Source organism: Ursus arctos, unplaced genomic scaffold (assembly GCF_023065955.2).
Source record: "Ursus arctos isolate Adak ecotype North America unplaced genomic scaffold, UrsArc2.0 scaffold_34, whole genome shotgun sequence".
NCBI classification, from domain to species: domain Eukaryota; kingdom Metazoa; phylum Chordata; class Mammalia; order Carnivora; family Ursidae; genus Ursus; species Ursus arctos.
In genome coordinates this window covers 10794282-10817354 of record NW_026623030.1, presented here as the reverse complement: position 1 = coordinate 10817354, position 23073 = coordinate 10794282, and the positions used below count along the sequence as shown (strand labels likewise).

Sequence of the window (23073 nt, the reverse complement as noted above, 5' to 3'; positions counted from 1 at the left end):
AACAGTCATCTGAAATACCTTTGGGAAAGTGAACAACTATTATTAAGGCTTGACACAAAATAATGTAAAATAAAGCAAAACCTTTCCCAAAATCACATAAAGAAAAGGACATGGATCTGTGAATGGCACCTGAAGCAATTTCCCATTAGCACCTTGTTGTGTGTGATGTTAGAAAGTTTGAGGGTTAAACAGATGAAAACACCTAAAGGGTCAACATTACAAGGTTAGACAAGATGGAAAGCATTTCCCATGCAAGAATGAGCAGGATAGTCAAACCTGTACTGGTCCCTTCTACTGTGGAAAGCACAAAACAAAAAGTAGAGGGTACACTATCAGATGAAGCAAACAGATGTGAAAATCAGTTTGATTTTAAGCAGCTCACTTTAAGAAGGCTCATTCTTACCCAGTATTACCATTAGCATAACCTTTTATATATTCTCCATTTTGTTATAAGATTATTCGATATACTGTATGAAATAGTTAAAAAGGAAATTATCCCACCCACAATCTATCAGAAATCCTTTAGAAGAATATAAGGGAAAGGGGGGGGGAAAAAAAAAGAAAAAGAAAAAAATAGTTCCTCCTAAGAATAAAGGATCCTCAGATGCCAAGGTATGGAACAGAATATACACCTGAGAACATAAATAACAAGACTCTTAGCAAACACCCCAGTGGCTATGACCCCAAAGTCTCTCCAACGCAGGCCTTACCAGCGGGAGGCTGTCCATAAGAAGTTGCATAGGCAGTCTGCCCATAGGTCGCAGTGGTCTGAGCCTGGGTATAGCTGACATCAGTGGGCTGTCCATAGGTTCCATAACTTTGCTGCCCATATGCCTGCTCAAAGAAAATGGATGCAAGAAGTTCATATATAAACCTTAGATTTTAGCAAAAAAACAGATCGACTTATTTCTAAGTCTCTAAATTGGAAGAACCAAAGCCAAAAATACTGCTTTCTAGTAAAGATTGTAAAAAACAGACAGGTGATCACAGTATCATGAATGCTTACTCCCTTATCTAATCCACTCATATTTTTATAAACTTAACTACAAAAAAGTTCCTGAGATAATGAGGCAGACTCTAGTTCACTATACAGGAGATTAACAAGACTCTCAAGGGATGGGCAATAACGGAACAGGTGTGTAATTGCCCGCACTTAGGGTAGTACCGTTTTAGCAACTGGAAACAAATGTTAGGAAGACAAAGTGAACCAAGAGAAAGAAAATGAAAACGGGATTAAAATCTGTTAGTTTTGAAAACCAGATTTAAAACCTTACACCACTTCAAAGAAAATGAACTAAAACACTGCAAGTCTCCTTAAGGTTAACATATCAACAACTGCCTTTTGAACTAGGACATCGGTAATACTTAAAACCTGGCAAGAAATGAGGTATTCTTCCAGATACTAACACAATCACATTCTAGATCTGAATGACCAGTTATGTAAGGTCTGCCAGAGATATCACACTTCTGTCTAGCCTAGAATGTTCCAACGGCAGAGTTATTAGTATCCATTTTATGTCACGGACCATTTCAGAACTCAAAGTGGTCTTGAGAACACTAGGACGCTAATTTCTAGAAACTGTTGGCCTAGGCTTTTAAACACAAACTCACGTACTGGAAAGGGCTCAGAAGCTCTGTAGCTAGGCAGCCATACAGAGCTGACCCTGCTATTTACTATGTGACCACTGGCAAACGACCTATCTATGCACTGCCAATTTTATTTGCAAAATGTCCTGATAACCCTTCTTCTGCAGAACCACTGTAAAATTAAATAAATTTAAACATAATACAATATGTAGAAGGACCAACTACTGAGCAAGGCACTTAACTTGAGAAATGATACTAGAAAGGTGTGGAGAGCTAGCAACTCCCAGTTTGGGGATGGTGTCATTTATAACGGCACTCCCACTGTGAAAGTTTAAAATGCCTGAGTATTTTTATGATTATAAGCATATCATACTTTTCCATTACCTGATTTTTAAAAAAGAGCTGTACTAGCTATTGTTTTAATGGCTGACAGAGATATTTTGTTTGAGGATGTAACCACATATAATTATCTTAAAGATTACCTGGGTGGTCTGTGCATATCCTTGAGTGGGTTGGGCGGTGTATGCACTGTAGCTGTAAGAGAAATTAAATGCAAGAACTGAATATAGAACATTCAGATTCCATTACGAAATCCTCCACAACTCCAGGAGGCTTGGTGCTCTAAAAACATTATAATCAATCACACCCAAAGTACGGTTATAAAAGACTGACTTACCCCTGCTGGGCTGCAGCTTGGCTGTAGGTACTGTAATCTAGAGAAAACGAGGAGAGAAAATAATGTGAAGTCAGCAGAGACAAGGAGAAGACAAAAAAAAGGGGAGGGGATTCAGGTGGAGGAAGATAAATTCTTTAAACTGTTTATAGAGAGGAAGTACAGGCCAACACAGGTCGGAATGAGTATCTCTTCTCTCTCAACACCAAACCAAAAAATGAGTCTAAGCCAGTTAAACTCAGAAAGTTTGAAATATAGTGCCAGCTAATGAGGTCAAGATCAGCTGATTTGGCAGATTAAACTTTAAAGGTTCCCATGACCACAAACCCCCCCCCCCCCCTTAACTGCAGGCTGTCATTTCAAATACATGATCATTATCCTGAGACTAACAGAAAACAAGATGAACCAACAGGAGAAGTTTTACCTTCATATCAAAATGAGGCATGCCACAATATTACAATGTTTAACGTCAAACTGGTTACAACAGTAGCTACATCTCCCCCAAAACTAGTTTTTCTACCACTCTCACTTTAGCATTTTGAAAACCAACCATAATTCCGTAGGAGGGCTGTGACATGGAATGGCAAAAAAAGAAAGTCAGTCATCCCAATCCAGTATTTTAAAGGCTTTCCTGACTGTATCAGGGTGACATCTCTACAACAGTCAAAAGCTTGACATGATATAAATCACAGCAGAATTAAGACAGAATCATGATAACTGGCAGAGAAGAAAGAATGTCATCTTTTTGGGAGTAATCTGGTTTTTGGTAACATTTTTAAAACTCAAGAAAAAAAAAAAAAGCCCACAACTTTACTTTTCTTCCCCTCTGTTCTCTTTCTACATAATCTTTCCTATAATTTCCCTTTTCATATGAAATGTAAAACATGCACAAAAAGGGACTAAAAATTGGTCCGCTGAGGTATCTATACAAGTAGTGAAAACAAATAGAAAATAGAATTGCTAAGAAGTTTTCACAGCACTACTGAACTAAACATACATATATTTTTAAAAAGTATGTTTAAAAATTCTGCCCAATGCTTTGCTCTCCACAAAAAATACATATCTTATTCTATGCTAGAAGACAGTACTGCCATTAGCGCTGAACAAAAGGGTCCTTTCTTTTCCAATCAGAAAGTAGCCCCTCATTTGAAAGCAACAATGGACATCTCAGCTCTTCATGGAGGGGTTTCTACCCCGACTCTATCCAAAGCCTGCCTCACAGACCACTTGGCCCGAGGTCACTGTGCTGAATCCATCTTTTAAAGTAGGCTCACCTTTCTACCTCTCTACCTTAACTACTTTCCTTCCTCTGTACATCCTTAACTTAGAACCCTGATTCATCCAGACTATCAAATCAACTGCCTAATGAACAAATTGATTTAAGACAATCTTACGGCATCTTAAGGTTAAACCTTAAGGCATTTTCAGTAGCACTACAACTCATGCTTTCTATGTAGTGCATAAAAAGTAAATGCAAATCACTTCTTCCATGTGGCATTTACAAAACAGACAAATGAAGCATCAAAAACAAAATATTTCAACCTACGTTTTGCTCAGGTGTCTCATGTGAGAAATGATTCTAAATTGCTGACATGGAAGTTCAACTTTGCAAGAGGACTTTTACACAAGAACAGTTATGTAAAACAGAAAACTGGCAGAGCTGATATGGAACAACGAATGATCTCAGATCAGTGTGAAACCAACCCATTTAGTCCCATACTGGTGGGCTAAAGGAGGTAGCAAATTTGTTTCCTGAAAACTCATGTTACCTACCTACAACTCACAAACATTATATGGACTCAAAAATGTTAGTTACACAAGGGTCAGATTTTTTAGCAGTCAGTCATGCTTTGTTTTTAACCCCCAAACGTGCAGCTGTAATCCAGGGGGCCTCTAAAGTGCTGGCAATGTTCTTCTTCTTGATGGTGACTTGGGAGTAAGCATTGTAATTCTTTGTCAAACTGGACATATGCTCTACTTTCCCATACATAATATACACGAAAAGAAAAAACACCTAACATTACCCAAAGTAGTGGCTTTTAGATACTTTAGGGTACTCACTATCCAGAGACTTAGAGCTTCAAGCTACATAAGGAGTTAAAGTCTGTATGGGGCAATTTGTGGGAACCAAAAGCTTTGCTCTAAGGTCAACAGGTTAAGGGCTCAAAAAGCTCTTAGAAGATCTAGCCTCATTCCTTCATTTTGAAGGAAAAGGAAACCAAAGTCCAGGTGAGTATGTGATTTCCCAAAGATCCTCCGCTGGCCTACTACTGTGGTGTCTCCGCAAAACACAACTATAATTCTAATATAGTACACGGAGGTTTCCAATAACCAGCCTGAGCAAAGTAAACCAAGAAACGGGCATATCCAGCCACGCAAAAATTTCACCATACACATTTTGACTCCCCACGCTTCAACAAGGATGGGAGAGTAGCACTCCCCCTTACAAAATTCAAACACTGCAAGGAAGAGGAAGGTGGAAAGGGCTGTGCGGAAACCACTTCCCACCAGGATGCGTCTCGGACTGTGGTATTTCAGAGTCCTCTCTTCTAAGGGCACTCTGAACCCTGGCACGAACAGCTAGCATTTACCTGCCTGTTTACTGATCATGCAGCTCGGGAAGACAAATTGTCTTTAAGGTGCTGGATTCTTGACCCGTTTCAAATAAAATCTCGGAAGGACCCAGAGCTTTTCCGGTCTTCCCTCGACTTCTCCCACTGCTTCTAAGGCCTGGTGTTAGAAGGCCTAAGAATACCCCCAGAGGCAAAAAATGCCCCACCCTAGCAATAACCGCAGGTTAGTGCACGAAAAGGCTGCGAACTGCAAGCGATGTTTAGGCTACAAGGCTAACCAACTCCCGTACAAAGACCACCCTAGATTATTACATTCGAGTTCCCACCCCGAGCTTGCTTTCAAAGTCCAGCATGCGTCTCCTTTCCCTCTCTTCTGTCGGTCCACGAAATAAACAAGCCTGCCGGCTTAACCTACTAGAATAAACTTGCGAGATGACTGCTTAAGCATAATTCAAATGCCGACTCGGGCCTTTTGTTTCTCCTAGGTCAGAGAGGCCAGAATTTTCTCTCGGTAGGGATTTCTGGCCTCGCGATCCGGGCTGGTCTTATTATACAACGGATCTCCTTCGGTGTTTGCTGAAAAATGGCCCTGGGAAGCACTTAATTGCTTTTTGGGGAGGAAAGGAGGTAGGGTTAATAAGAGTAAAAACCAGTAAGTCCGAGGGAGGGGGGCCGCCAATTTGGGGGGGGGGCACTGAAGGGGGAAGCACATTCCGCCCAAAACCCAGTCCGGCAGAAGTTCGGTTTGGGGCTGGAACCCGCCGAGAGAGCAGCTCGGCCGCACCGGACGCCCCAGCCGACCAGGCCATTACGGGGCGCCCGCTCATAGGTCGGCACCCCCCGGCTCACAAACCCGCGATGCCTTTTTTGTTTATTTGCTTTTCCCCGCGGCTTCTCCGAGAGGCAAAGTCGCCCTCCGGCTTGAGCCGCCTCCCTGGAAATGGGGGTGGGGGGGGGAAAGAGTCAGAGGAGCGGCGTTGCTGCGGCTTCTCGAGCAGCCGTCGACATCCCCCCACCTCCAGTTTAGGGGTGCCGGGCTCTAGGCCTTGCCGAGCCCTCCCCCAACCCCCACGCGGGGCCCGGGAGGCCGCAGGCCCCGCCCACGTGGCGGGCGGCCCGGTGCGCGGGGCCCGACGGCCGCCACACAATGGAGACCACGGCAGGCCCCGCGCGCCCCCGCCGCCGCATGCACCTCGCACGCCGGGGGCGCCGGAAGGTTCCAGAACCGGCCTTCCCGGTGGGGGGAGGGGAGAAGAACGCGGGCCCTCGAGCTCGTCGGGCCGCGGCGGGTACCTCACACCCTTCTCGGCAGCTCTATTCAGTCGTCCCGGCCACCCCTAGAGACGAGCACCCCCAGATTTGGGTGTCCCAGCCGTCGCCAGCGCGGCCGCGGTTCCACCACACTCACCCGTGGACGCCATTTTCTCTCCTTCCTTCTCGTTCTCTCAACGTCCGTCTCCCTCTCGCTTTCCCTCTAGGCGCCGCACTGCGCAGGCGCGAAACCCGCAACCTCGGGCGCTACCATCGGGCCAGGCCACGGGGGTGAGGAAAGGAGGGATGAACCACAGCTTTCTCGTCCTTCCCGCCCGCAACTCTTGTCCTAATGCTCTCTAAAGGACGATGGACGTGCCATGCGGGCCAAATAACACCGAAGGGTCCGGAGCTGGGGGTGAGCGGGTATTGGTATCAAGCCGGAGAGATTCTCCGTACAAGGCTAAACTCTTCGGAATGGTTTCGTCCGCTGGCTCCAGGGACCGTCTCTGAAGAGTCGGCCTTGGAGGGACACGGAGACCGGCGGGAGGGCTGGGGGAAGGGACCCGGGCCTAGAACAACTGCTGACTAATCGGCGGGCGGCGGGGGAGGGGGTGGCGCGCCTGCTCGGCCGGGGTCACGCGCCCGAGTGCAGGCAGAATGGGCTCGGGGCTCTCGGGCCTCGCCGGGAAGCTGGTGTCCCGACTCCCAGCCAGGGGCCCCACCCGGCATTCCGGGGGCGGGGGGCGCCCTCTGCAGTGAGTACCCCGGACACGTGGCCTGGGCCGGAGGGGGAGGGGGCCGAGGCGGGTGGGGTAGGTGGGAGGCCCAGAACGTAGCTCTGATCCCGAGAGCCCCTCCCTCCCCAATACCCCCCCCCCCCCCGTAACGGTCAAGGTTGAGAAGACCCTTTAATCTTAATCCCCCATCCAATACCCTTGTTTTTACAGAAGGGGAAACTGAGGCCCAAGAAATTTGGGTACTTTTCCTAAAGTCACAAAGCTGAGTCCGACCCACACCCTGGGACCCCCCACTCTTTCTGTCACTCGGAAGAATCTACCCCATCCTTGTCTTCTCATTCTGTCCTCCGAGCTTCCCAGTAAGGTAGGCAGGGTTTGATGGTGTGTAGCCCCATTTTCTTGATGAAGAGACTGAGGCCCAGAGGGTTCCAGTTGCATTTGTTCATGGGCAAGTCCTTCAGCCTTGTAAAGTGCCCATGGGCGGGTGGTTTTGAGGGTGCAAGAGGAGGCTTTCAGTGGGTGTGTTGGCTTTGGGCAGGGCTGGCACCTGTCAGCCTTCCTGGACTCAATCTAGTCTCCCCAGGCAGGTGCCCAGGCCCAAGGAATGGCAGGGCTCACCCAAATCTTTCAGTGGGACCTGGAGCCAAGCTAGAGTCTCTTTTTCAGTGAACACATATGGAGAACTTGGGGATGAGTAAGAGGAGGGCACTCCCACCTGTCCTCTGCCTAGACTACCTGCCCAGGAAGGAAGACAGGCCAAACTGTGCTTACTAGATAGGATAAGATCCATGAAGCAAGAGATGGGGCATTTGAACTGGGCTTCAAGGGGGGTGAGTAGGAGTTTGCCTGTTGGAGAGATGGCGGGAGGGACATTGCAGGCCGAGCAGCTTTCTACGTTTTTCCGGCAGGAAACTGACAGGTGGGTTTCACTGCTGAGGTTGCCCTTGGCAAGGGAGCCAATGAAACAGTCCTCTTGTCTCTCTGGGATTTTGCTTCTTGCCTCATGAAATCAGCTCACTGGGAGTCTTGACAGGCCTGGCCAGGGGTGAGGGTGGTTTCAGCAAGTCCTGTGCCTTGTGGGCCGGAGCTTGAACCAGCAAAGCTGGAGCAGCTGCTTCCATGTTGAGGCCTCCCCTGGGTGGGCTAGGTGGTGGCCACCTCTGCTTCCCACAGTTAGCTGGGATGGCTACAGTTCACTGAGCAGGACCTGTGTACTGGGCCCTGCCTTAGTCCATCCTTTTTCTCATCCTATGAGGAGAGGATTTTCTTAATCCCCATTTTACAGATGAGGAAAGAGAGGCTCAGAGGATGGAAAACTTGTCCAGGGATGCACAGCAGGAAGAAGTGGAGGGGATACCGGAACCTTCCTGCGAAAAGAGGGGCTAGGGCCAGAGGGGCTGTGCTCAAAGCTGGAGGAAGAGGGTGGCCCCGTCCAGTGTCACTTTGTATGCACTGAGTGTGAGATTCCTGTTCCTCCGCCAGCCTTTCTGCCTCACCCCCTTCCTAATCTCTCTGCCCACTGGCTGGCCTCTCCCCCTCCATCAAGGGCAGCTGAGCCCAGTTAGAGCTCTAAGGCTGGGCATGGTGGAGGGGAGGAGAAGAGAGAGAAGGTGGCTGGTCTGCAGCCCAAGGGAAGAGGGAGGCAGAGGAAAGCTGGAGATGGCCCCGAGTTTGCCATGGAGTGCTGCATCCCTGTTTTTGGGAGTCCAGAGCCCCAGTTCAACTTCCCTGGCCTTGTGTCTGCCACCCCAGGCTCTTCTTCTGAGCCCTTTTGGCTTGGCCGCTCCCCATCCTCACACACAGGCCGAGGGGATGGCAAGATGGCTAAGAATGTTTTTAGGGTCTGAGCTCCTCTATGGTTGAGTTGTTGGGCCTGCCTCTCCAGCTTTGGTTTCTCCTTCTGTAAAATGGGGCCATCGAGAGGGTAGTTGAAAGGAGTTGGGTAAAAATTGCAGTAGTAACTGTTGTTGTTTTCCTTTACCCCTAGCACACAGCCTCAAGACCACTCTTGACACCTTCAGCCACGCTATGCGTGCCCGAGGTCCGCCCGGCCTACCGTCCCCAGCGCTACCTCTCGCCTCCTCCGTCCTGATGTTGCTGCTGAGCAGCCTGTGGCTGGCGGGGGCTGGCCCCAGCCTTGCCCTGGCCCCGGAGCTGCTGCTGGACCCTTGGCAGGGTGAGGGCCGGGCCCATGGGTCTTGGAGGAGTCAGGAACTTGCTCTAGGGCCTGAGACCGGTTCGCAGGAGCGCCATGCATCCTGCACTGGTCAGGCAGGGAGAGGACCCAGTGCCTGGGGGAGGGTTGGCTTGGGACAGGAGCACGCCCAGCTCATCCGCAGCCAAGAGGGGAGGGCAGAGCACCCAGGCCGAGGGGCCAGCAGAGGGGTGGGAGCCTGCAGGTAGGAATTCTTTTCAGACGGCTTCCCTTTTAAATAAGAACTAAGGCTTTCAGCTTTAGTATGAAAATGTCGAGGAGGTCCTGGGAGTTTAAGGAGTGACCCCAACTGAGTGCCTGTTTCCCAACAGACCGTGAAGTGACTCACCCACAGTTGGTTTGCTCTTGAGAAGACTGAGGGGTGGGCCCGGCCCGGTCTGGTTAACACAGCAGGGGAGCAGCCACAGTGTTTAGAAGCCCTCAGTCCCCTTCATGAGTGATTCAAGTGCTGGCAGTGGGCAGACTTTGGCTCCTGGGGAGAGGAGGCTGGCTTAGCGGGTGTCCCGTGGAGGATAATTACCAACTTGGGCCAGCCCTGGGGGTTAGGGCCACTAACCTGGCACAGAAGCTCCTTCTCTCTCCCAGTGCACCGGCTGCTGACCCATGCCCTGGGCCACACGGCCCTACCTGGTCTGCTCCTGAGCCTGCTGCTGCTGCCCACCCTGGGCTGGCGGCAGGAGTGCCACCTGGGCACGCTGCGGTTCCTGCATGCCTCTGCCCTGCTCGCCCTGGCTGCCGGGCTCATGGGGGTGCTGCTGGCGGGCCTTGGGGTGTCCGGTGCAGCTGGCGGCTGCGGCTACATGCCTGTCCACCTGGCCATGCTGGCAGGGCAGGGTCACCACCCTCGCCAGCCCCAGGGGGTCCTGCCACCATGGCTCCTGCCGTGGCTGCTGCTCGCCTTGACACCACTGCTCAGCTCCGAGCCACCCTTCCTGCAGCTGTTCTGTGGCCTTCTTGCCGGCCTGGCCTGTATCCTTTGCCGGGGGCTCAGGGCCCGTGTGGACATGTGGGTTCTGTGGCTGGGCCCCCAGGGTGCCCGGGAGGAAAGTGGCACAAGGGGGTCAGGCCCAACAATGCGGGGAAGCTGTGCAGACACATTCCGGGAGCTTCTCCGGGTTCTCTAGCCAGGCTCCGGCGGAGGGTGGGGGGCGGTTAAGGGCCAGTGGCCAGGGGGAGGTGCCAACTACAATTTAAAGGGGAGCCCAGGAGGGCCGAGGTGGCGCAAGCAGGCACCCAACCTGGCCCTCCCCCGTGGAGGTGGCATCTGAGCTACGATGTGCAGGATGAGGGGTTCAGGGGGAGAGAAGTGAGAAGAGAGCCGGCCAGGCAGGAAGCGCAAGGCCAGGGTGGGAGTGAGCCTGGGGCTCAGCGCTGACAGGGGGAGCTGCTGTGCCTGGTGGTGCCGGTGCATTAAACACAGGCTTTGCTCCAAAGATGCTTCATGCCTGCTGGGGGAGACGGTGCGTTTGGAGAGAACAGTGGACACAGGCCGACCCTCCTGTGGTTTTCTTAGGCCTGGGGACCCCAGCTGCCCAGCCTGGCCGAATCCTGGCGTGGGGAGTATGTCACCCTGGCTGAGGGCAATGGGAGGTTGTCAGTGGGCCCCAGGGTGGGCCTTGAGTCAGACCTGAGCCGTCTCACGGGGCTCTGGGAATAGAGCAAGTGGGGGGCGGGGGGCGGGTGGGTGGCTGAAACGGGGGGAGACAGCTTTTGTGGGGAGACACACCTGGCTCCCCGTCTTACTGGCTGAGGAGCTTCTGGCAGGTTCCTTTCCCGAGGGCCTCCATTTTTCCTGAGAGCTGACTAGGGTGAGGAGACATCCCTTGCTGGGCTGTAGGGAGGAGACACGAGGGAATGGCTGGCACACACTTGGCCTGGGGCCCGGCCTGCCGTGTGGCCTCCACACCCGCCCCCCCCCCCCCCCGGCTGGTTTTGGTTTTCCTTGACCAGCCGCCCTGCCCTGGGCAGATAGATGCAGCCGGGGCCTTCCAGTGGCTGGAGCTGTCGGAGCGGCGGCTGCAGGCGCTGCAGGAGGGCGTCTTGTGCAGGGCCCTGGCGGGGTCCTGGCCACTCAGACTCCTTCCTACTCCAGGTGGCCGGGCGGAGCTGCCTGTCACCCATCCTGCCGGAGTTAGGTGAGCGCGACACCGAAGACACCGGCCCTGCTGGCGGAAGCTGTGGCGGGCCTGGCAGTCAGGCCCTCTTCTGCTTCTGCCCCTCCAGGCCTCCCACCCCTGGACCTCCTTACATGGCCTCCCCTAGCCTCTGGTCCCGCAGTGAAGGCTCGGCCCCGCTCCCGCCAGGCCTGGGGCCTGTGCAGCCGACCTGGGAGGGCTCCTCAGAGGTGGGCCTGGCCTGGGCCGGGCCGGGCTTCCCCCCAGGGACTCCGCTCTGGGCAGCCCTGGATAAGCAGATGCTCCAGGAGGGGATCCAGGCCTCGCTCCTGGAGGGGCCAGCCCCGTGTCCTGAGAGCCCACTACGGCTGTCTAAGTCCTCCGTCTCGTCTCTGCGGTAAGGCGGGTGGGCGGGTGGGCGGCTGGGCGGAGGTCCCCTGTGCAGGGGCTGGAGGTGGCCCTGACGTCCCCTCCCCCCCACAGGCTGCAGCAGCTGGAGCGCATGGGCTTCCCCACAGAGCAGGCGGTGGTGGCCCTGGCAGCCACGGGCCGAGTGGAGGGTGCCGTGTCGCTGCTGGTTGGGGGGGAGGTGGGCACTGAGGCCCTGGTGACTCAGGGGAGGGGTGGGCCCGCTCACCCTGAGGGTCCTGGTCCCCCCTAGCCCATGCAGGCCCTTGGGTGACAAGAGGCTTGGCCTGTAGGTGGGTAGTCTGAGCCCAGCCCCGTGTGCCGAGCCGCAGTGTGGTGTGGGAGACACCCCTCCAGCACCCCACCCTGGTACTGTTTAGAATAAAAACCATTTCTTTTTTCAACCTGGACCTCCTTGGGGGAGGCCGTTGTGTCTGACTCTCTGTGTTGGCAGCAAGGGGGATGGATGAATGAATGAATGAATGAGCAGTGAAGAAATGACCCATTACAGGAGAACAGCTCCTGGATGTGCAGAGACACACCTACCCTCCAGTCCCCTCAGCCCTGCATTGCCTGTGGGCAGGGAAGGCCCCTGAGAAGAGGGAAGGGGCTCCTGGCCTAGCCCAGCCGCACCCATCTAAGCACACACTGAGACCAGGCCAGTGGGACATCAGACTGGGGGCCTTTATTGGCTGGAGACCTCTACCTCCAGGGGGCCCCTCCTTCTCCATGCCCCCACCCCCACCCCCATCCGGGACATGGGAGGGGCTGGGGGCTCAGGGGGCAGGACCTATGTGAGAAATCCCCAGTGTCCTGCCTGTTGAGCTCAGGGTGGGGAGCCAGCACCAGAAATCAAGGAGAGGAGGGGTGCGGTGGGCTCCCCGAGGTTTGACTGGGGAGGAAGGGGAGGCAAGCCCTTCCCCATCAAGCATGTGCCAAGGGCCCAGCAGAACCCCAGTTCCCGGCTCTCTTCAATGCCTACAGGCCCAGATGCCTGGGCAGCTGATGAGAAGACAGAAGCCTCAAACCTGCCACCCCTGCCCTGCAGGCCTGCGTCATCCTACTTCACAGAGGGAGACAGAGGCCCAGGGCCCTGAGCCAGGCCTCACCTCTTGCCTGGGCTGCCCCTCCCTCTCAGGCCACTGTCCCTTCTCAGCTTCCTATCAGGCTTGCACGGGGAGTCAGGACCAAGACGTGCCCATCCCAAAGGCCTAGGTAGCAGAAGGGACCCTGAGGACATGAATAAATATGGATGGGCGGTCCCTGGAGGCAGTTGGCCAAGTCCAGGCTGGGAGGGGAAGCCTGGCCTGGTCTGCCCCTAGGGCCGCCCCCGCCCTCAGCCTCTCTCGTTGCGGCTTCTGGGGGCCACGATCCGGTAGTTGGCCGCGTGTCCTCCCCTCTTGCCCCGCAGGAGGCTGGGGGTGCCTGTGCCGGCAGGGCCTGCCCCCGACCCCTCTGGTTCTGCCGGAGGGAAGGAGAGAGTCAGGGTTAGTGAGGTCTGTGTGAGGTGCCCATCTCCCTTCGGCCCTCTGGGGGCTGGGGCGCTGGGTACTCTGCCAGGTGCGCTCTGCCCTGGCGTCTGGGAGGCAGAGCTATGAGACAGAAGGGTGTTTGCAAGATGGTCAGTGCCTCTGCCGCCCCCCCTCCCCCCCGAGTTATCAGCTCCCCACCCAGTGAGAGCGCTCAGGGCCTCTATTTGATTTTCTCTTGTCAAGTGAGGATCAAAGAGCCTGCCATGTTCCTGAAATGCTTAGCACGGAGTGCATGTTCCATAAAAGTATTGTTCTTTCCTACATTTGGGGGAGAGGTGTGCCCTGAATCATCCCCGTTTCATAGCTGGTAAAGCTAAGGTCAGGGAATAGACTCACTCCCCCCTCCTGGGATTAGGCCATCTGTGGTGGGGAAGAGTCTAGGAAGGCCAGACTCTGCCACCGACCTACTATAGAGCTTTGGGCAAGTCTAGTCTCTGCCAGGGCCTCAGCGGTCTCATCTCTAAAACCAGGAGGGATAATTCCAGATGTACTCTAGGTCCTGACCAACTCCAATAATTACTGAAATTAGTTCTAATTTGGCTATGGTGAAATAGGCCCCAACCTGGAAATAAGCTGTCTTGCAAGAGTGAAACTGAATAATTGGCATTCTCGCCATCTGGAAAACTCCTATTCATCCTTCAACACCCAGGCAAGGCCTACCTCCTCCAAGAAGTCTTCCGCCACCAACGCTTTGGTCCCTTTCTCAGTTAAATACGTGGGTCAGGTAGATCAGGGTGTGCTATTTTTCCGGGGGGAAAGGCATGGTCAAGGAGCAGAGCCCCAGGATGGGGGACTTGGCTGAGCCTCTGAAGTCCGGTTCAAAGGGACAGACACTTGAACTCTGGTGAGCACCAGCTTTCTACTGGGCCACTGCCAGGGGAGTGGGCTATACCCTCATAACCCTATCTGTCTAGCATGCTGAGCCTGTGTGCACCCATACACCTCGGGGCTGGAATTTTCGGCCCCTGGGCCAGACAGCTGTGTGTGGGCACAGTCAAGGGTATTTCATGCCCTAAATCAGGGAGCACAGGAGGAGAGTAGCATGGAGCTCAGGCTCCCACATCAGCTGGGGCCAGGACCAGTGATGTGGTCTTGGGCAAGTCACAGAATCTCAGCCTCATCTGGAGCATGGGGACAACACGGTGTCCTACCCTTGTGGTAAGTATTTAAGGTGACCGGGAGTGGAAAGTGGTTTTCACGGTAAATGCTGGATTATTATGGTCTCTAGGTGTGTTTTTGACCCAGGTCTCCTGCAGGCCTGGTCCCTGTGAGTTGGTCATGAGATGCTGTTCTGACACAATCAAATTCAGGGCCCTTGGCTTCCCCTGGGCCCCACTCAGTGCCTGGCTGAGCAGGGGTGTCCGTGACCTTTTGTTGATGGAGCAAAAAGAGGCAGTGCTTGGGAGGACAGCCCCATGCTGGCTCCCTGGCCTCACCACTGCTATTGCTGTGACACTTGAGGAAATCACGTGAGCTCTTCGCACTTGTTTATCTGTGAAACGGGCGTGGTATTACCGACCTAGCAAGCCTGTGACGGGGGCTGAATATAAATCCCCCAGCCTGGTGGGCTGTTACTATCTCATTACTGATTATAACCTAAACCTGAGCCCAATCTGGGTCTTTAGTTACCACCTGCTGTGTACAAGGGACAATGGGGAAAGCTCCTTCTTCTCTGTTCCCCTCCTCCCTCACCTCCCCTTCCAGGCCCACAACTCAAGCAGGCTTGTGGGGTCACTCTCCCAGGCGAGTGGCCGAGGCCCTTCTCAGATGACCAGCACTCCCTCCCTGGGCTGCTGGATACAGAGGTGACTGAAGTGGAGATGGGCCACAGGTTCAAGGCTACAGTGTGTCCCTTCTGGCTCCTCTCCCAGTCCTCCCGAGAGGAGGTGGGGGACACCTGAAAAAGCCTGGGATTTGGTCCTGGGCCCTGATCTGTGAGAGGGGGAGGAGGTCTGGGAGATGGTCACTGATGTTTCTAAAAGTTAGAGAAGCCCCGTGGCAAGGTGGGAAGAGCTTGGGAAGCAGACCGCACGCCCCTTCCAGCCTCCAGGCCTTTGTCCACACAGGGCTCTCCGTCAGGGCTGCCCTTTCTGTCTTCTGCTCACATGCTTGTAGGGATCTTCTGTGACCCAATGCAAGTGTCCCCTCTGCCGGGAGGGCTTCTCCAGGCCACAGCTGGAGCTGGTTGCCGCCCACTCACATCCTTTGGTGCTTCTGTCCCCCGTGGCTCTCATCTCTGTAGACCCTGAGGGTTCCCCCTCACTTGATGGGCCCAGAGCATCCGCCCTGACCTGGCACTCAGAAGGTGTGCCCTATAGATGTGCTGAATGAAGGAGGCTTGGCTGTCACCCTGGCCCTCCTTCCTGCTTGGGGACTCAGTTTCCTCGTAAAATACACGCGAAGTTGGACGTGATGTCCGAGGCCTTTGTGTGCTGATGTAACTAGGATTGGGCTGTGAGATGGGGTGGCTGGACGTGGGAGAAGGGTGGCCATGGGGGCCTCTTAGCAGGTAGGTGAGGACTGGAGCTCAGCCCCGAGGGTGGCCAATCCCTGCCTCTCTTCACGGCCACCCACAGGCTCCAGTTTAATGGGGAGGGCCCTCCTTAGCCCCACCATGAAAAGCCAGGCACGGGGAGGGGCGCTGCCCACTTGGTGTCTAATCTCCTTCCATGCCTTCTAACTCCTTTCAAAGAGCCTTCTCAAACTGGGGCCTGCCAGATTCTCTAGCCCAAGCTGTCACTCCTTAGCAACCTCACAGAACAGTCTAGCCTCCTGGCTTTGGCTCGTGCTGTTCCTCGGCCTGTTTACTCATGCTCATTCTTGCCCTTCATGTTCATTTAGAGGATACCTCCTCCAGGAAGCCCTCCCTGAGGTGCCCTCCCCCATACCCCCCAGCCTGGGGCTGGGGCATTTCTGTGCTCTCATAGCACTCATTCCACCGTAGTGTTCCTTACCCCAGGTTTAACAGTTCCAGGGTGACCCCCGTGCTCCTGCACCCTACACTCCATGAGAACAGGACTAGGTCTGTCTGATCTGGGAGCCTGTGCCAGCAAGGTGTCAGGCACCGTCTGTCTGTCTGCTGGCTGCCTGGAAGGACTAGAGAAGGAGTGTCTGCTGGCCTGGGGCCACCAATGGGAGGTGACTTCTGTGTCCCTAGGCCCTTCCTGGAAGGGGCTGCCCCTACCTGCCCGCCCTGCCGTTACCTGGCCAGATGATGGCTTCCAGCAGGGTGACTCGTCTGGCCAGGAGCTCCAGCTGAGCCTGCTGCTGCAGGAAGCTCTGTAAGCTAGGAGCCTGATGGGAGATCAAGAAGAGCAGACGGTGCGAGTCCGGCCTCCGAGGGCTGGCCCGGGGAGCCGAGGGGGGGTGTGGGGGCCAGGCACCGGCCGGCTTCGAGGCAGGAGCCCAGGCATGAGTCTCTATCAAGACCTCGGTCTCCCCTTCTAAGTGGGATCTGCCTGGATCCTCAAGCGAGCAGATGGGTGGCGACATTGGTGGGTAAGTGCCTGGGGTAGGGGTCTGGCTCTCTCTGGCCACTAAAGGGACCTGCAGGGTGGGTTAGGAGGACCAGAGGGGGACCTGCAACTGTAAGGGAGATACTTGGGGCCAGGAAGGCCTGCCCTGTGAGAGCCTCTGGGGGCTTCTGGGGGAGGGGAAGTCAGAACTGGTGGGAGCTATAGGACCTGGAGTTCCCTGGGGCCTGAGCCTGGCTTCGTCACCCACAGTCCCCTGTACTTCTGGAGTCTAGCTCCATGACCTGTTGGCCTGTGGGCTTGGAGACTGGCTCTGTTACCCACAATTTCTGGAGAGCTGAATGAAGCCTGACTTTATTACCCATGACCCCCTGCTCTGCTGCAGTCTGGCTCAGTTACCCACAATCCCCTGCTGGTCTGGAGTTTGGCTCCATTGCCCCTAATTTCTTCCAAACTCAAAATCTGTCACCTCTGCTTCCCTGCAGGCCTGGAAACCACATTACCCACAATGCCTGGAGGCCCAGGTCTGGCCACAGAGGTGGGGGGCCCAGGTCTGTAGGGCCTCCTTTTCACCTGCGGAGGAGGGACCAACCATCGAGGGATGGGTGGCCTTGCTCTCTCAGGTCCTCTCCTGCCTGGGGCAGGCACCTTCTCCAGCCTCACGGCTGGGTCCAGGCAGCTCCACCCCCGGAGGGCCTGGGGAAGGTTAGCGGGTGGGGGCTGGGCTGTCTGTCCGTCTGTCTGTCTCTACTCACCATAGAGCCCAATCATTGTTTCCAAGATTAAAACCCTCTCAGCTAAAATCTTCAAAGCCTCGCGTAGTTGGTGCAACCCCTCCCCCTGCGGAGGAAAGAGACAGATGCAGCCGTGAAGGGGGCAAGGGAGGGGGCCCTGCAAAGCTTGTTGGTGGCCCATGCCCCACCCAGGACATGCACCTGCAGCCCCGCACCACCTGCCACAGCCCAGGGCCTGCCGACAGCCAGGATAAGACCAGGAGAGAACGGGAGCGGGGGTGGGGGGAGCAAGACAGGTGGAAGCAGCCCCCTCAGTAAGTCCTGATGGGTTCCAGCTGGCTGCTCTCTGCCCGCACCCTTGCACTGGCGGAAGGGGGATGCCAATCCGCAGGGGTCGCGCTGCCGTCCCAGAGCCTGTCCTGAAGGCTGTCACAGGGCGCCCCGAATCTCTGTTGCCCAACACCTGCATGATTCCTGCCCCATCCCTGGGCGACCTGCACTTTTGTTTACTTAATCTTCTTTAAACGGAGTCGGTTTCTGCCTTACTACTACTTTAATCTCACTCTAATGAAGTCCATCAGTGGGAACAGGCTGCTTCTGGATATCCTTTCCATTCACGTCAAAACGAATATATACGAGTAAAACTAGAAAATGTTTGAGTGGCATCATTTTCTGGAAGTTGTGCTTAAAATGCTGGAAAAGCTGCGGCTCAGGCCCAGGCGTCCACTCCCCAGCCCTTCTCACTCTGGGCTCATCCGTCCCTGGGCTCTGACTATTCCAAGTCCATATTCTGCCTGTGCTGGAATCAGGCCCCCAGCCCCACCCTCCCTTCTAAGCAGAATCTCTGGGTCTGCAGCCCCCAGGCCCAGGGATGTGGCAGTGGGCCCCCAAAGCCCCTCCCCTGGGACCCCCGCCCAGCAATAGTGTCAGCAGCCACCCCGGGCTCCTGCCAGCCCTCACCTTCACTTCCAATTTGTCTGTCTGTCCTTTCTTTCCCTAGCACAGGGTCCACGGTCTGGCTGAACTTCCACACTCCCTCACTCCTTCCTCTTGCCTAGTCCAGACTAAAGCTATTTCCGGAATGTCGATATCTTGATTCCAACACAGCCCCAGGACAGCAAATAGAACTATTCCAGCGCTGACATATCTGGGAGTCTCTCTCAGCGTCCTTTACTTAGAACAGACTACATGAAGGGAGGGGGCAGAATATGCTTATCGCTACAACGGACACCCAGCCCTTCAGGGTTCACCGAAACATCTAACAACCGAGAGTCCGCCCAGCGTGAGCCTGCCGTGGCATTGCTGAGACTGTCCATTATAACCCAGCTGTCCCGTCCACATCGCCAGCTCGGGGCTACCCTCGGGCCACTAACTGGCCGTTGCAGCCCAAGGGTCACAGGGTCACCATGGGCCACACACCAAAGTAATCCCCCTTCAAGTATTACAGGAGCAGGATCTAAAAAGGGATGACCTTCAAAGATGACATTGAGCTACTCGGGCATGGACGGTGGGACAAGCTGACATCACGAACGTCCTGGTAGGATGTAATAAGAGGGCGTCCGCTAGCGCTCCTGCCAAGAGCACTTAACTGTCTCTCATCACCAGGAAACAGCCAATCTAGGTGGCGGGATAGTCACAAAAAGACAAAGTCAAGAGAAAGAAGAAAAGGACAGGGACTGTTCTAGATTATAAGGCACTAGAGACTAACAACCAAGTGCAATGCATGAATCTTGATTAGATCTTAGATTTTTACTAAAAGCAGCTAAGAAAGGCATTTTGGGGATGACCGGTAAAATTTCTATATAAGTTAAATGATAGATAACTTCATGTTATCATTTCATTAATTAATGTCTGCTTGCTTATGTGTGGCGGTGGGTGGTGTTGGAGCTTTTCGGGGGGGTTTTGGGGAGAATGTCCGTATTCTTTTGAGATACACGCTGATGTGTTAGGGGAAATGTGGACGAGGTTTGCAACTTACTTTCAAATAGATCATACAAAAGTCTGTAAATATAAATGGAGAAAGAGCAAATGTGGCAAAATACTGATGCCAGTCTACAAGAAGGCAGGGGATATTCATTGTACCAAGTTTTCTACATATTTGAAAATCTTCCAAAGGAAAATTGGAAGAGGGGCGCCTGGCTGGCTCAGTCTGTAAAGCATGTGACTCTTGATCTCGGGGTTGTGAGTTCGAGCCTTTGGGGGTAGGGATTGCTTAAAAATAAAATCTTCATTTAAAAAAAGTTGGGGGGGTGCTTGGGTGGCTTAGTCGGTTTAAGCGTCTGCCTTTGGCTCAGGTCATGATCCTGAGGTCCTGGGATCGAGCCCTGCATCGGGCTCTTTGCTCAGTGGGGAGTCTGCTTCTCCCTCTACCCCTCCCCGCTGCTAGTGCTTGCTCTCTCTCTCAAATAAATAAAATCTTAAAAAAAAAAAAAAACAAAAACAAAATTAGAGGAAAAAATGTCAAATAAAGTCCTGCTATTTAGGTCCCTTCCAAGGTGGGAGGCCTGTTGTTTGCGCTGATAACACCCCAATCCCCTCCAGGCCTGGATCGAGTGTCCAGGGCCTGCTGGACACCCCCACTCAGCTTTATCACAAACAGCTCCCATTTTCCCTGGACAGAACCCGGTGGGGCTGCTTCTCCGGGCTCTCTACTATAACGGCTGCCTTAACTGCTCGCTCCCCCTCACAGTCAAGCCAGCATCAAGCATCACTTAGTCCATGGACATCCATCCGTCCTCACTGTCCCCCCTGCCCGTTCCAGCCCCCACGGTCTCCTGCCAGGATGACCACAACAGGCTCCCGCCTATGTCTCTCTTTCTGCTTCTCCCCTGTTGCCCCCTTGTCCCACCCATTCCCCACTGGGCAGTTAGAGGAACTGTTCACAAACAAAAATCTGACTGTGTCCCTTCCCTGCTGTTAAATACTTCAATGACTCCCCACCGTCCGCAGAACAAAGTTCAAATTCCTCCATATGGCCTCCTAAGTCCTGAAAGCCCGTTTGACCTCCGTCTCACCCCTTGACTGTCACACTGTACCATGCCAAGTATTTGCAGCTCCTTGAACACTCCAAGCTCACTCCAGCCCCAAGGCCTTTGAACATGATGTTCTCTCTCCTCTGCCGGAACACCGTTTGTTTAATGCACCTTTCAGATCTCAGCCCCCATCTCCTCCTCCAGGAAGACGCTAAATCCTCCCCCATCACAGCTGAGCTCCCTCTGTCCTGTTGCCACTGGTTACTGGTCTGTTCTCTCCTCCCACTGTGACCACCTTGAGGGTGGGGACTGTGACCAAATCACATCTGTGTCTACAGGGCCCAGCCTAGGGCCTGGCACCCACCGAGGAAGGGCTGGTTTCACTGATCCTGGGAGCTGAAAATCCTGGGCTTCAGTTCCAGCTCTGCCAACAATTTGCTCTGCGGAGTTGGCCCTCAGTTTTTCCTGCCTGAATAAGGGGTACGAACTTTGGTCTAAGATGAGTCAGTTCAGCTAGGTCTGGGGGCAATGCCTGCAGTTCATGCTCATGACCACTGGGTGTCACTGCTGAGCCACAGTCGGGCAAGGGGTTCAGGTCTACCTGGGGGTTGGTAGGTTGAGAGTGGCTCCCTCAGGGCCCTTCCCCACACTGGACCTCATGCCCACCTACCCCCAACAGAGCTGGTCCCCCACTCCTCAAAGCCTCATGCTGACCCCAGCCCAGCAGGCCCCCCTCAGGCAGGTGCAAGCAGGGGCAGAAGTACAGGTGGGCGATGGGGAGGCAGGAGAATGGGCAAGGGCCCTGCTACCTCTGGGGCGGCCCCTCCCATAGGTGGTCCTGAGATCGAGGTTTGGGTTGGGACAGTTCAGGCATCTGTTCTCCTCTTGGAATCCCTGCGTAGCCTAAGTCAGCCTCATTTCACCTCTCCCACCTCTCCTGGGCTGAGTAGGAAACATGTTCCCAGGGTGGGAGTGGCCAGTGAAGGGGCCTAGGGGAGGTAGAGGGCTGGGCTCACACGGGTCTACCTGACCCCCCAGCCCAGCTCGTGCCCATATTGGCAGTGTGCTTAAGAGGCTCTGGAACCACTAGGGGGTGAAGGGGGGTATGGGGAGTAGAGTGGCAGTGAGGGGCTGGGAGAGGCTGGAGAGGTAGCAGGGCCCCTGAAGTCATGGGAAGACACGGGGAAGGGCTCGTGCAGGGTGAGGGGCTCCCACGGCTGTATCCATCACTGACCCCACAATCAGGAGCAGAGAGGGCAAGGCAGGTGCTGGGTGCATCCCACGTCCTCACCAGTGCCTGCTGGGAAGTAGGGTACCCCAGCCAGACTGCACCGGGGAGGGGCCGGGGGAAAGGGAAGCCTGATACCAGCCTCCTGAATAGCTTCCTAGTTTTCTCTCCTGTACGGGTGTCTACCCTCACCCCACCCATTTTCCAAATGTCTAGGTCACAGTGGTTTCCAGGTCCCTGCACCGTGGGACTTCTGGTCCTCTCCCCATGCAACTATCGGGTGCGCAGATTTCTAGGCCTGGAAACTCATTCATTGCAACTATCTCCAATGATTGTAAAGGTTTCTAGGACCCCACATGTGGTTTCTCTGTCCCCTTTCTCATATACCCTATGTGTCCTGTGTATGTGACAGTTTCTAGGCCTTCCTTCTCAATCTTCATGGGCTTCCTCCGTGTATAGTGGTTTCTAGATCCCCTCATCTCTTTTCCCATGGTTCTCCCATGCCTATGATAGTTTCTAGGCCTCTCCTCGCACTCCCCATGGCTCTCCTATGTATGTGATGGTGTCTGGGACCTCGTGTTAATTATAGCTCTTTTGAGAACAGCGGAGTCTAGGTCTCCTGACCTCATTTACCATGTAGGATGTATACATAATGGCTTCGAGGCCTCCCTTCCCGTGATCCATGGATTTTCTATGTGTACAGTGGTAGGTAGGTCCCTTCTCCCTTTTACCACAGGGCCCCAGTGTTCCTCACTGTTTCTGTGCCTCCCTCCCTGTGCTTCACAGCTTTTTTTGGGTATTGTTTTCATGCTTCCCTTTCTTCTGCAGACAGAGCAGAAGCCAAAGCCCTTGCTGGGAACGGGCTCTCGAGGCACAGGATACAGTCTGGACTGGGTCAGCCCAAACCACCCAGGAGGAATGGGCAGGGTCACCCTGGCTTGGAAAGATGGAGGGACGGAGGAGACAGGGACGAAGACAGAGACAGAGAGTGTGGGGTCTGCCAATAAGGCTGGCCCTGCCTGGCTGGGGGGGCAGATGGGGAGGGGCCAGAGCGGAGGTCTGTCAAGGCTCCTTCCTAGGGGACCAGGTTGCAGGGGGATTTGAAGGAGGTGCTCCCCTCCAAATAATCTCCTGAGTGCCCAGGGCAGGAAGGGGGAGTGGGGGTCTGTGCTCTGCTGGAGCTTACCCAGTGGCTCTTCTCTCCAGGGTCTCCTTTGGGGCCAGGTTCTCCCTGCAAGGAGAGACAGAGGTAGAAGGAATGAGAGAGGGAAAGAGGAAGGGAGGGTGGGAGCCTGGGGAGGGGAGGAGAGGGGGAAAGAGGGAAGGAAAGATTGGGAGAAGCTAAAAGACTGAGAGAGACAGAGAGCGGCTTGTATTGGACTAACAGCAGGTTAAATGCAAAAAACAATTATTTGAAAGCAATGGAACATAATAAAGAGCAGCCAGAAACTGGAGGCCCTTTGACCTTTGAAAGAATGGAATTGCCCTAGGTTAAACACACACACACACACACACACACACACACACACACACACACACTTATTTACTTATGGCTTTTCCCCTGAGGGCACAC

General features: G+C 54.2%; 3 protein-coding genes across 15 annotated transcripts in view; 1 reads left to right on the top strand and 2 right to left on the bottom strand.

The window, feature by feature from the left end:
• Positions 1 to 6358, bottom strand: part of EWSR1 (EWS RNA binding protein 1) — a 28745-nt gene extending 22387 nt beyond the window's left edge. The window contains exons 1-4 of one of the 3 annotated variants that reach the window (XM_026484732.4): positions 6242 to 6358; positions 2264 to 2300; positions 2070 to 2121; positions 711 to 834 (exon numbers count right to left, since the gene is read on the bottom strand). In XM_026484732.4, coding sequence (XP_026340517.1) covers positions 711 to 834; positions 2070 to 2121; positions 2264 to 2300; positions 6242 to 6254 — 226 coding nt within the window. In that variant the 5' untranslated portion in view covers positions 6255 to 6358. The remainder of the gene's footprint in view (positions 1 to 710; positions 835 to 2069; positions 2122 to 2263; positions 2301 to 6241) is intronic. The other 2 variants (XM_026484734.3, XM_026484735.4) reach the window with 2 other exon arrangements.
• A 52-nt stretch (positions 6359 to 6410) lies between these two features.
• On the top strand, positions 6411 to 11965 carry RHBDD3 (rhomboid domain containing 3). Of its 6 annotated transcripts, none has more exons than XM_044379029.3 (7): positions 6411 to 6502; positions 7035 to 7188; positions 8812 to 9000; positions 9625 to 10008; positions 11012 to 11174; positions 11263 to 11550; positions 11637 to 11965. In XM_044379029.3, the coding sequence occupies exons 3-7, from the start codon at positions 8853 to 8855 to the stop codon at positions 11812 to 11814; spliced, it is 1161 nt and encodes a 386-aa protein (XP_044234964.1). In that variant the 5' UTR covers positions 6411 to 6502; positions 7035 to 7188; positions 8812 to 8852; the 3' UTR covers positions 11815 to 11965. The 6 variants fall into 6 exon arrangements, with proteins under 6 accessions (XP_044234964.1, XP_044234965.1, XP_026340530.1 ...); XM_026484747.4 differs by lacking the exon at positions 6411 to 6502 and adding an exon at positions 6663 to 6842; XM_044379030.3 differs by lacking the exon at positions 7035 to 7188 and having other exon boundaries at positions 6418 to 6502; positions 9868 to 10008.
• A 259-nt stretch (positions 11966 to 12224) lies between these two features.
• Positions 12225 to 23073, bottom strand: part of EMID1 (EMI domain containing 1) — a 47071-nt gene continuing 36222 nt past the window's right edge. For 3 of the 6 annotated variants that reach the window (XM_057305734.1, XM_057305733.1, XM_057305736.1), the window contains 2 exons: positions 22687 to 22731; positions 12225 to 13022 (listed from right to left, as the gene is read on the bottom strand). In XM_057305734.1, coding sequence (XP_057161717.1) covers positions 12714 to 13022; positions 22687 to 22731 — 354 coding nt within the window. In that variant the 3' untranslated portion in view covers positions 12225 to 12713. Of the gene's footprint in view, positions 13023 to 16296; positions 16388 to 17321; positions 17407 to 22686; positions 22732 to 23073 lie in introns of those variants that run through there. The other 3 variants (XM_026484738.4, XM_026484737.4, XM_057305735.1) reach the window with 3 other exon arrangements.

Excerpts from the sequence above, each read along its gene's own strand:
- RHBDD3 (XM_026484745.4), top strand. The coding sequence starts at position 6,454 with ATGGACGTGCCATGCGGGCCAAATAACACCGAAGGGTCCGGAGCTGGG. Across the intron at positions 10,009-11,011 it reads CCTTCTTGCCGGCCTGGCCT|ATGCAGCCGGGGCCTTCCAG; the intron begins GTATCCTTTGCC and ends CTGGGCAGATAG. Across the intron at positions 11,175-11,262 it reads ACCCATCCTGCCGGAGTTAG|GCCTCCCACCCCTGGACCTC; the intron begins GTGAGCGCGACA and ends CTGCCCCTCCAG.